Consider the following 13,253-nt stretch of genomic DNA (forward strand, 5'->3'; position numbering starts at 1 on the left):
TACACTTCTCCAGCTCACAGAGCTTTTGAAGCTCCCAGCTTCAATTTCAGTTGGCTTCTAAGGAGAAAAAGATAGTGCTGTTAGTCCTGAAGCTCTCTATTACTTCATCACAAAAGAAAAGCTACATAAAACAGAGTTTAATATCCTACAGAAGAAATTCTAGTCTGAGACTTGAATTGGAGTAACATCAGAGTTGAAGTTTTATTAACTATCCAAAATGATCTCTCACTAGCTCACGAGTACAGGCTGCATTTAGAGTTGCAGACTGCTCCATTAGGCAGCTTCCACAAGTTATCGAATGTATTTGTAAAACACCTTAAAGTATGCCCACGTTTTCCAGTGAGCCTTACACATCATTTGCAAACAGGAAACATGGAAATACGCATCATTCTACTAAGGGATTTGAGATGTGACCCTGTAGGTTTCAGGTGAACAGCTAACTACAGCTTAAAAATCAGAGGGATGTCACAAAATCCAGCTCCCTTGGAGAGTTGATTGAATGCAACAAAGAGATGAAAGATGGTGAGACTTAGGTCTGTCATGTGGTCTGATCATACAGTAAAACGGATCTGAGAGCGCAAATGGCACATACATCTCACTACATACAGTTTTAAATTTCAGGTGGATCAGAAGGCTGCACATAATTAGAAACACATTTGCTTTCTGTGGTCTGTGAAACAAAGGGGAGTGGTTATATTAGGAGGTAGTGCAGATACACAGGAAATAATTCGTAGAGCAGAAAATTTATGCTGAAGTCCTAATATCTATGCTACGTGCATTTCAAAGGTTTTATTTATTTATTTATTTTTACTTCAGAATAGCTCTAATCTGGTCTCACAGATTCAATGGCCACTAGCAGTTGGAATGCATTGGGAACACTGTAGAAGCACCCCTGATTTGATCTCCAAGGTGAAGCGAAGTAAGGCAAGTGGGGACAAATCAGGAGATTTGCTTCAAAACAGAACTCCTAATCCTAATTAAAATGCTAATGTAGACATAACAAATGTGGACATATTGGCCTTCCTGACATGCAAAAGAAGAGCATTTTTTATACAACATCCAAGGACTTTAAAGAAGGTTTTGCTTGAAGTGTTTTTACAGCACTTCTGTCATGAAAACTGGGGCACAGCTAGTTTTCTATCCAAGCTAGCAAGCTTGGGGTACTTGGCACAGAGAAGATTCACTGTATAAATTACAAAAGGAATTTGAAAATGTCCATTTACTTTAAATCGTGATGTTTTGGTAACTTCTTCTGTCTCATATTAGCAAGTGATTGTGAAAGTACACAAAACCTAGAAAATTTTTACACTTCACGTTTGACCTGTACGTGAGTATTGTGTGGTCTATCAGCAGCAAGGAAGTACTAAAATATTGCCAAAGTTTTTTATCTGCAAAGGATAAAAAATTACGTATACATTAAGAAATGTTTTAAATGTTTTATTCCTGTTGGAATTCACTCAGTAGCTTAAAATTTTATTTAATCTGTGCTAGCCATGCCATTTCACTTTTGTAATTTCAGAGTACCAGTACTCAATGGTCTATTCCTGTTAAACAAGGAGGCCCAGATTCATCCCCAGCAGCCTGTACCACAGAGGAATTCCCCAGACTATGCTAGTTCCAGCTGGGCTTTCAGCCTAACAGTTGCTAGCAAAGTCCTCTTTATTTCATGTTAGTAAAGACACAGCAGTAACACAATTAAAAGCTGTACCAAACCCTCAAATCTGCATTAAAACACTTAGACATCTCCTCAGAGAAGCGAGGAAGGAAAGGAGACATTTAATCCTGTATAATTTGATTTTTTCCCTACTGTACAAGGGAAAAGCGCAGTTTTAACTTTTTAGGAATATAAACAGGAATATGAAGAGTATGGAGGAATAAGATGAAGAATATTGATTTTTTCAGTAAAGCTTATTGGTCATTAATTAACACCTCTACATTTCTGCCCCCTGCCAAATTGTTTCCCTTCCAGAGCTCGCGAATACACACACACAAGGTGAACCTCAAATCCTGAAAGCAGAACTAAAACTTCTTGTGAGGAATAGAAACATGAGAGAACAGAGTGCTCCCCTGCATAAAAATATTGGTCATTCAGAAGGCAAGTAAGGCCAGATACACTCAAGGCTCTAAAGACAACAATATACAAACCAAGAAAAAAACAAATGCCATCTCACCATTTAAGAGATAAAAACCTTTAGAAGTGTAAGAGGGGTTACCAGCTAGCTTGCTAAACAACTGTGAGTTGAGGTGTCTTTGCTCTAACAAGCTGGCTGCTAACAACCTAACTCTCACCACCGCTCAGTCACTTCCCCAAACTGCTGAGAGCATCTGCTCAGCAAAGGCAGATTCTTCACTGCTGCTCTCCTCCATTTCAAGCCTTTTAACAATTCCAAGATTTGTAGGGCAGCATGCAGTAGCCTGTTCATCTGAAAGCAGAGGTTGCTACACTGGCATGATCCCTGTTGGATATTTAGGAACCCATCCAAACCACATGCACCAGATAGAAATTCTACCTGTGAATGGCTTAAGTTAAAGATTTGAAATATGCAAAGTTGATGTCAGATTGGTTACTTTTTTCCTCCTAAACCTCAAGGTACTGTACTACTACTACTACAATCAAAACAAAATAAACTCTTTTGCTTTGCACACATCGCCTTTCCAAAAGGGAAACCAATGCATTATTATGCTCAGAAGTGACACTGATAATCATTATAGTTAATGAAAAGGTGCAAAAAAAGCCACCTTCCATTGCTCATATGTGTAACCAACATACATACTAGAGACAAGACTAGAATCAAACTCATCTCTGACCAAAAAAAAAAGGCTTAATTGCCACTTCACACATGCACAGACGTAACTTTTGTTGGAGTTTGTGATCCAGAAGTTTACTGAAAGTTGTAACACTGATCAAGTAACAGCATTCATGAAGATATTCAGCTTTGTTAAGATCTTATGATTTATATTGCTTTAAAGTTTTAGAAACACATATTCCATCCACTAACCCCCAAAAATTGCAGGAAACATTGAAATGATGGTAGGTATTAACTGGGGTTACCCCAGTTTTCATTAGAAATGACTGTCATCATTGAAAAATCAGTGAGAAACTTGTCAACTAGTTTTATATTTTCAGTGCCCCAGATTTTTGTTAGTGGCTGCATAGTTATAGTATTACCTGTAATATGTAGAAAGTTAGAACCATCTTACCAGAATATTTATGATTTTCACCAAAGCCTTGTTTAAGACAGCTAGTAACAACCTCTCTCATTTATTAACCACCTTATTCTTTTTTTCTTCAAACACTATCAATACCAATTTGGCTAGCTCTCTAACTCATTTCTGGAAGATGGCTATATTCAGCTTTTAACAACTCCCAGTCTATAAGGCATTTAATTTATAAAGATAGCTATCAGTAAAACACTGAGTGAGGAAATACATGAGAATGTTACCAAAGTGTTGATTTCAGGTTTCAGCTGTAGGCAAGGAGTTAGTTCTCCACAAACCTGCACTGATATCAGGGCAAGGTCAAAAACGCTGCAGTTTTCATTCACCCAGGAAGTTACTTGAAATTTGTGGCACAGAATTGTTTTATATTTAAAACTGAAATCTGCAATTTGATCATAGAGAGTTCATTCCATTTTTTGCAATACAACGAGGATCAGAACACAAAGCCTAATATGGCATCTTCCAGTCCATGCCCTTAGTTCAATAATGGCTTAGGATTCTTTACTGTGTTCTTCAATATTAAAATATGGAAAGAACCATCAAGTTTAATGTTAAACAATTCTGGTTCTATTAAACATGCTGTAGGGTGAACAACAACATAAACAAGACACATATACACACTTTGAAACTCACCTCATTTGAAGAGAAGGTTAAAGTGTGTGAACGACCTGACAGATTTGGTTCTGTCACTAACCCTGAAAGTTCACAACTTGGCTTGCTATGGTATGTATCATCTATGACAATTCTACTCTGCAAACAAGTGGAAATAATGTTTTATTAACTCACTCCTTGGAAAAGCAGATCACAAGGTGATATCCTAGTCATTGTGATTTTTGGAAAATAAATACTATGACTCAGTCATTATCTGTAGATCACACGTGAAATGTACTCACTGCATCCACCTTCAGACGAGTTTTTGTTAAACTTCTGAATTCAAAAATACAACAAAAAATTTAATGCAATGTCCCCAATAAGAGCACCTTGCATAGAGAATCAGTCATAACCTAAAGTTATATACAAGTACATAAGGGAATACACACAGTTACATTTTCAGTAGGCATACCACACTCAGGGAGAAGCAATTTAAGATTCAGTTAGTAGAATTAATTCATGGTGGGTTTGTATTCAAGTGAAACCTAATGAGCACTCTGAATGTGCTTCAGAAGGTGCTGTTCTGAAAATAAGATAGAAGTTTTAACTGTTTATGGTCGTTAAGATTTAGATTTCATATTTGCCCACTGTAATGGGCAGTGGAACGAACACCCTGTCTTTGCCTGACATTCAATGACAATTGGAGTAGCAAGGAACTTTTGGCAGTTTACAGATCAAGGTTTAAATTGGTTCATAAACAGAGAATGCAGAGCTTGCCTAAGGACAGAATCTATTAGCTTCCCCTGAACTTTAAATTCTGATTTAAGATACTGTATTGTGTTGCTGTTCATTTTAACAGCTTCAATTCTGAGGTGTCTGCATTTGAGACACAGGTTCACATCATCTGAAAATTACCTTGATATGCAAACTACTATATAGATGTAAAATATCTTTAGAAGTATTTTTATAGTAGATTGTTTCAAGCTATATTAAATCTTCACAGTTAAAATACTAAGTATTGTAAAACACTTTAAAGCTGAACATTTTTAAAAGTTAATTACTCAGATGTCTTTACTGTAAATCTACAGCAATTATGCAGCTTGACAATCTACATGAATTATTTTCAAAATAGGAAATACTTCAGAAATAAAGATTTTAACAAGTATCACCTTTTTATAATGGAATAAAATTACAGTTAAAACAGTTAAAATGTACGCAACAGTAAAATTCAGGTTAGAAATGAACCAATGTAAGAACCATCCCATTGAAAGAATGTAAAAATCTTCATGGCCTTTACCATTTACATTCAGTTATCACACTTAAGTCTCTGTTTAAAGACTGTATCCATATGCCTTGACATCTAATAGCAGCAGGCTGTGTTCAAACTCTGCTAGCAGCCACTTGTCGTATGGCCTCAGGCAGGTCATCGGACCAGCCTGGGACTCCAGCTGAAGGCTATGAAAAAAACGGATGCTATACCTGAAAACTTCACAACAGGTTTGGTGAGAAAATCCTGCTAAGAAAACTAACACACGTTTTGCAGAATGTTTTCTGATTTGACTGACTCTATTTCCAACCCAGATCCTGACCTCTACCTTATTTTTCTTTAATGACTGAAAAATAATTTTGCCAAAAGCACGCCACATACTTTTACCTTCTTAAAATGTATTTCTCAATACTGGTCTTTGCTGCCTACAAAGAGTAAGCAATTATTTATCTTTATTTTTGAAGTCTCTAATCAACAAACTATACTTTGTGAGGGTGCCATACCCTATTTTTATATCCATACATAATCTGAGATCCCAGGTTAAGTTCATTTTTTAGTTGAAGGTTTTTTTAGTTGATTTTCTGTCAGTAACTTATGCTCCTATAAAAGGAACTTTGTTTTTGCAGTTGTCTTCATTAATCACCTCTGTATTTGTGTTCTGATTTCAGTTTAACCTTAATTCTGTATTTTCCAGATTATTCTATTTTTGTTTTGGGAGTGGTTACTTGATCTTTTCTCTATATTACCCTAAATTACCGATACACACTTCCACTCTTAACAACAAACAATCACTACAAACAAAACCAAACTAAAACACAATTTGAATTTTCCTGCTATCGTTTCATCAAGTGTGGTATTCTACATGACTGAAAAATGGTGTTTGCTATCTCTTTTAATTTAACTGCTGTATAGATTATTTCATTAATTACATTAACTAACGTAATTAAAATCTAATAATGTAAATAAAATCTATATTACATCAGTTCTAAATGTGAAAAGTATTACCAGAAACAAGAGAATATTTTGTCCATCAAGCTGTTCTCAATTAATTTCAATGAGAAAAAGCTACTATGGAGCTTTTCTTTTAACTTCCCTCAGAACTTCCTTGCAGAGGAATTGGGAAAAATTCAGAAACAAAACTGTAATATTTAAACCTAAACATTTAATGAGAACAGAGAAAAAATGATGAAGAAAACATAACCAGAATAAAGTATCTCAGCACCAGTTGTAATGTTTTCTCCTCCTCTGCCCCTATTTAAACAAGTAATTTTATTTTAAGGATTTAGAGCCAGTTGCAAAGATTTTTGATTCCTGAAGAGAATTTGGACAGAGGAAGTTTTGCAGGTCCTACCCCCAAGATACTGGGGTATAAATAATTTACTCCACAGAGTTCTTCATTGCAACAAAACCAAAACACTACATACAAATTTACGGAAGATAAGTAATGATCTGGAAGAGTAAAGAATATGAACAGAATATACATATTGGTACTGAATCAGAGAATGGGATGAAATCAAGGGGCAGATTATGTACAGGGATTTAAGCAGCGTGTAATTTAGAAATCTTGTGAAGCTAAATAGTGTGCCATCAAGATCATAGGATTTTAGTTTCTTCTACATTTCACAAGCAACAAGAAGTCGATCTGTTATTTCACAAAACTATGTTTTTAAGACTAACTTTAGCATCATTTTAACAAAACAAAATCCTCCTAAATGCAGAAATTTTAAGAGGCAAATTCCACAAACAGGAAACTTAAAAATATAATTACAGTCCTTACACCATCAATATTAAAACACTAATACTGAAATTAGACACAATGCCAAAGACTGTATGGCATTAGAGATTTTTACGTAACAAAATTTTAATCTCGGGGTTTCTACTTTTACCAGTTCTTAAAAACGTGCTTTCACCTGATTATGTGTGATACTACGAACATCAAAGCATTAACAAAACATTAACATCAATAAAGGCATATTCTTTCCTAAAATTCTACAAGGATGATTTTGTCCCTACTGTTGTCTTAGCAAAAAACAAACAAACAAACAAACAAACACCAACTCATTGCTTGAGTGCTCAGGCAGATTTCTTTCTCAGTTTTAAAGCCCTTTCATAGGGAGGTTAACCAGCCAAAACCTTGGTATGGTAGTGCAAACTCAACACTCAAAAGCAGGCTAAGAGCCACAAAGATAAGTCATTCCAAGCAGTATCTACATTACCAGCTTTTAAAACAAGCTGTCAAATGTAGCAAAGTACAAACATCCTGACGTCGGAGAAACTGAATATGATTTTAGGATCAATTAATATATGAGATATCTGTTCTTTAACAGGGTCGGCTTTCTATCATCTTACAAAGCAGACATACAGCTCAAGACTACTATATTACTGCAGCTGCTGGTTTGCAACCGGCGCTAAGGAAAAGAAAAGAGCAGTGAGCGGCAATTACATACTGGGGCATGAGAATGAAGCAAAAAATAAAATAGCAGGCAAGAAACTAGCTGGAAGTTTTAAGTGATAATAAGCTTGGATGAAGTATACAGAGATGAAGAAGAAAAGGGTATTAATTAAGGACAATGTCGAAAGGAAGAAAGAGGACCCAATCCATTAAGATCCAATGGGATTTTTATGATGCTTTGGACAATTACTTGAATCAGAAAGAAAGGAGGAATGAAGAAAAGGAGGAATGAAGAGGTGAAGAATGATCTCCTCTGAGCCAATGACTCTTTGGAAGCTAAACCTCAAGAGATGTGTTCTGTGTAGATAAGCATCCAGTTAGCTTTCCTACAGCCTATTAAGGGCCCTTCAACATGAATCTTCCTATACCAACATATTTGGCTTATTTGTGGAAGCATCTTTTTGCTATTACATGCTTCAAAAGAAGCAAACAATGCAGGAACTGTAAATACCCAAGTCACATGCACACACACACACCGAATGGTGTACTGTAAAGGACAGTTCTACTTCAGGGATTAAGAAGTTCCTACTCTTCAGTTCCTATAGGATAGTAAGGTACTGCATGGTTCTAAAGTGACCTTTTTACATTTTTTTTGCAGACTCATACACTATGTAGCCATACAGCTTAATCCTCCAACAGCCACTGTAAATTCACACTAAGAAAACCAATGGTAATTTAAAAAACATATTCTAACAGTATTCTAGTGCACTCAGCATCTGGACATGAAAGGCCAACTTGTTATCTGCCATCTATGCAAAACATCAGCAACTTCACAAACTACAGCCCGACAAGTTTGTCTTCTAGATTCGTATCTCATTTCTCTATAACAACACATAGAAAGAGGAAAAAGTTAGAGTATTTTAGATAACCAGAGTGAATAAAAGTGTGAAACTTAAGAATAAACTTAGTTTGTGAGGTTACTCTGATAATTACAATTTTGAATCTGACAAAAATCCAAAGGAAACAAGAATAAAAGGTAACTCAGTAAGACTGTGTCTTCAGTTTTAACAAAATAGTTTGACAGCACACACATTGTTTGCAGGCATTTCTTCATGTAAATTTTAATTCTAATACTGCCAACAGGTAAACAAAGCTACAAAACTGGGACATTATTGAAGGTTTCAGTATACTTTTCACCAAAGTAGCTTTTCTTCCAAATAGTTTAAGCTATAAAAACAGCATCTTTATGGTTACAGACTGAACTGTTAAGTCTCACTCTTAAAATCTGGTAATAGGGCTTTAACTTAAGAGAGCATGTTCTATAGCTGTTCCTCTCAGGTTTCAATACATTAGAAAAAGGACGCTCTCTTCATCCACCTGTCTGGTACTCAATCCTGACACACCGGTATGGTAAAAACTGGTTGGCCAACTGCCTGGGGAGCTGGCCTCTACTTAAGTACACTTCCTCCAAGCATTAGACCGTTTTCTCATGTTTACAGGGTAAACAGATTTGGCTTTTAAAATTACACTGTCCTAAAGCTAGCATCACTTTTAGCACTATAAAGCCCGTTATTAAACCTGTCCTGTGATTATTGCTTAGAAGCCTACTTCAGCCTGAACTGCCTCCACTGATGCTTAAATCGAATGGTAAGAAATGGGAATACTGACACACTGATTGTGAGGGCTGTAAAGTCTCAAGCTTCTGCAGCCATGTAAGTAAGAGGTGATGTCATCTAGGTCTAAGTCACCAAGCTTCCACATACTAAGTAAGCACTTACAGTTTCACTTTCTCAAGATGCAACACTTAAATATTCAAAACACAAATTAGTCATCTTTACCTTGCTTCTGTTCTTCTCTTGACCATGTTCACAACTGTCCTGTCCACTCTGAGGAAAGTGCAGACTACTACTAGAAATGTGAGGCTCCTTGTGACTGTCTCCAAACCACGAGAAAGGCATACAAGTAGGAACAGGAGAATCTGAATCTGATGCAGATAGATTGTTGCCAGAGTCATCCAACAGTTCTCGAGAACCTCTGAAATCAGTAGATTGAATTGTTTTTAAATAGTTAAAAAACAAACAAACAAAAAACACAAAACAACAGCAACATATACTACTCACTTGCACCTGTTTCACAGCATTGTTCATATTTAAAATAAAAACTGATACTTACCTTTGAATATCCATGCAAAATAAGTTGGTTATTAACACAAATTTAAGATCTTTTGCAATATTTCACAAAATGACAGTTCCAAATATTTGCCAATTTAATTTACTCAGTATTCATTTCCATAAGTAAAATATTAAAAAGTCTCATGAGTCACTTCAAAACGTGCTCTGCTTTACTCTTTCCTCTCTGGTTTACTCTGCTTTACTGATTCCTCTATACTACTCCATTAATTTTTCTTATTTCATGAAATTAGAAGCTAATCTCCACATCGTTATATTAGTTTTCACAGAATGTGCCACTGTTGTACTTGAACGTACTTTAAGGTCAAACACTAATGACAATTTCAAAGAAATCCTTGGATTAAAAATTTTAGAAGTGTTGCATGTATTTATTAAACAAAGGTAACAGAACAAAACAAATACCTGCTATCCAGTGAACCTCTTAGATTTTCTTTTTCTTGTTTCTTGCCCTTGCCCCCAGATTTCCGCAATCCACTAAAGTGCAAAACACAATTTTCATATAGGGTTTACATTTACATAGTGTAACATTTTTATCAGCGAGCAAGTTTTTACAGTTTTCACAGTAACCAGAAGCCACATTTGTGTTGCTACACAGAGCTTGATTTTGTAGATTATGCAAACAATTAAAAAGTACTGTCATTCAAATTTTATCTAAAAATCATGTTAGAATTCTGAAAATTCCTTTCAAAAAACACAAATAACCAAGATATAGAAAATGCCAAAGAAACTTAACATGCAGTGGATACAACCAAGAGGAAGAACACAGTTTTATTGCTTTGTGCATATGCTGAGTGACTTGAACTAAGTTATTACCTTGACTCCGTGTGTGTGTGTAATAAGTCATTTTTATGAGCTATATTAAGATTTATTTGTTGTAGTACTAATCTCAGTCTTTTTATGTTAACTGGCTTCAACAAGCTTTCTAACTGGTTCAGAAGGAGCATGACTTATTGTAAAATTTAGCAATTCTTCTCTCAAATTTCCAGCGTTCAGTCATGACATAAAATGCAGCTCGCTCTTTTGTTTTAACACGTTCCCATTCTGCTAACCTAAATTAAATTCAAAAATTCACTCATCATTGCTGCCTGCTTCCAAGGAGCTGTAGAGTAAGCAGATACTGTAAACAAACCCTATGTAACGACACCTTTATCGTAGAAGGAATCAAGGCAAGACAGACATCTGTTTCAGACTGTAAAGCCAGCAGGACATAGCATTGAAGTCTCCAAAAACATTTTTTCATGAAACTACACATGGATTTTCAAATTTAAGAATAAAACACCATAAGACCTAGAGAAATCCTGTATTTGGATAAAAATTGAAAAACCACAAGAAATTCTTTGAGGGAAAAAATATAGATAAATAAAACGAAAGCATGTTAGAAACGTGAATGTAACACTACAGTTTCAAGATGAAAACACTCTGTCCAATGATGCTGCTATCAAGCAGCATTACAGGATCTTCTCAGCAGTTTGTATTCAGAAAGCATGATATTGTCCAAAAGCAACATTAAAAAACATTTATTTCCAAATGTACACAAAATCTTACCCAAAATCTGGAAATCGCCTCTTGGACTTCCCTGATGATGTTCCTTCATTTGTTTCTGTTTTGTCTTCATTTTTCTTTTCTTCTGCTTTTCAGAGAGGGGTAAAAGATAAAAATGTTATTCTAAAAGTACCTGTAAGTTTCACATACTTATGAATATGCTTCTAACTAATAAGATCCTAAAAGCTGAGTAACAAAGTGTTTACAGCATTTAATTGTCCTGCTTAGAGTGTTATAAGATAATCCTTTTGCATTTTTCCCCCTCACCCTGGTTTAGTAGCTTGTCCAGGCTAGCTCCTTGGAACTTGGGCTATGTATGCTACAGAAAGCATACCTGATAGCCAGAACCTGGAGAGCAGACAGATCCTAACAAGCTGAGTTTCTTGGAAATAATATACATGCTGTGCATATTGTAAAGAGATAATCATGACTTTGAAGCTCCTCCAAGACTGTGGTATTTACAGAACTGGAATACAACCTACCAGGATCTAATTTTTCACCAGAGGGAGCAGGTTCAATTCTAACTACTCAATTATTAAGTGAAATGAAGTGACAAACTTAAGTGTAATGCTACCTCCTCCCATGGATTTTGACAGATTATTCAAGTCCTGAATGTACTTCCTTTTAAACTTTCAGATTACTAGATTTTTTAAACAACTGACATTTTTCATAATTATGCTGCCTATGAAAAAGATACAGTATAGTTTTCATGAGACAATGTAAGTTTTAAGCTCTGTCTTCCATTAAAAAAAAGGGAAACAAAAAAAAAAAAAAACAACAACATGAAAAATGTACAAAGTAATGCATGTATATGTCTTCCTGGGTCATAAAAATAAAATAAAAAATAGCTCTCCTACACAAAATCAATAGCAAATTCTCTTCACCCCCAACAGCTAATAATTCTTCCTGAAACTTATAAAGGTTACCTTTAAGTTTGCATGCTGAATGGCCAGGATTTTTTTTTCCTTTTTCTTTCTTTCCTTTTTTTTTTTTCTTATCTATTCAATTATTTCTTATCAACAGCAGGACTTTCTCTATTTAGTTAACCTCTCTCTCTAAACATGTAACATCCAAAAATTTATAAATGCCAGTTAAATTGGTTATTTTTCCTGTCAATTTCAATATAAAAACAGAAGAATTAATCTGTAAAATGTTTTTGTATTGAACATGTGTATCCACTACTCTCTCCAGAGGTAGTATTTTAAGAAAAGAGGTAATTTCTAAAGTGAAATACAATAGGTTAAAATACCGACTGATATATAAATGGAGGAGAAGATAATAGAAAGGGTTATTTCAATGAAACATTAGGTAGACATTTAAATAGTGCTAGAAAGCAACAGTCTGGCAGAAAGTAGCATTTAGTGTCATTTTACGTACAAAGAACTTTCAATACTAATCCTCATCCCTGATGTACTGCATTAATTAGCTTTTCCAGGGACTCTGCCAATTTTGAGAGAATGTTTACAATGCCTTGGCCATCACAATTAAATTTAAACCCCATGACTACACATAATTATGGTTAAGTAGAAAAGAAAGCAAAATCACATATATCAGGTACATGCTTTGAGGAGGGTTTTTTTTTTTTTAAAAAAAAAAAACATAAGCTAGCACAGAGACTATTTCTAATTAATACTTTACAGAGGTGTAGAATAAGGAATGTATAACAGATCCTGTTGTTATTAAAAGAAAGGGTATTTATTTAAAGGTATTAAAAGAAAGGTTTTACCTGAGCTGTATTGAAAAGACAGCAATTATAATCTGCATTTATAACCTGTCCTAGCTGACTAAAGTAAAACAGAAAGCATTTTAAATGTTATCTGATCCCTTTTTCAATTATTTATGGCAAAAAAGCCAAATATTTCTATCAAATAGTGATGAGTTGTGACTAAGCTGATCATAGCCCCTTTCATCTCTTCCTAGTGACAAACAAGAGGAAGAGATAACAATGCAGTAATTCCCACAAAGTTGAAAATCAAATGTAGACATCAAGATCATATGTGGAAATGCAAAGCCAACATCATTTTTTTCTGGGAATTGGAAATCAGTCAAACCT

The 13,253-nt window shown here is 35.0% G+C and overlaps 1 protein-coding gene across 5 annotated transcripts in view; it reads right to left on the minus strand.

Moving 5' to 3' along the window:
* The window catches only part of LOC118170332 (neurabin-1-like), a 47,608-nt gene that overhangs the window by 4,188 nt on the left and 30,167 nt on the right, over positions 1-13,253 (minus strand). For 2 of the 5 annotated variants that reach the window (XM_035332461.1, XM_035332460.1), the window contains 4 exons: positions 11,204-11,288; positions 10,061-10,132; positions 9,308-9,503; positions 3,853-3,969 (listed from right to left, as the gene is read on the minus strand). In XM_035332461.1, coding sequence (XP_035188352.1) covers positions 3,853-3,969; positions 9,308-9,503; positions 10,061-10,132; positions 11,204-11,288 — 470 coding nt within the window. The remainder of the gene's footprint in view (positions 1-3,852; positions 3,970-9,307; positions 9,504-10,060; positions 10,133-11,203; positions 11,289-13,253) is intronic. The other 3 variants (XM_035332462.1, XM_035332463.1, XM_035332464.1) reach the window with 3 other exon arrangements.

This window comes from Oxyura jamaicensis, chromosome 7, assembly GCF_011077185.1.
Source record: "Oxyura jamaicensis isolate SHBP4307 breed ruddy duck chromosome 7, BPBGC_Ojam_1.0, whole genome shotgun sequence".
Lineage (NCBI taxonomy): Eukaryota > Metazoa > Chordata > Aves > Anseriformes > Anatidae > Oxyura > Oxyura jamaicensis.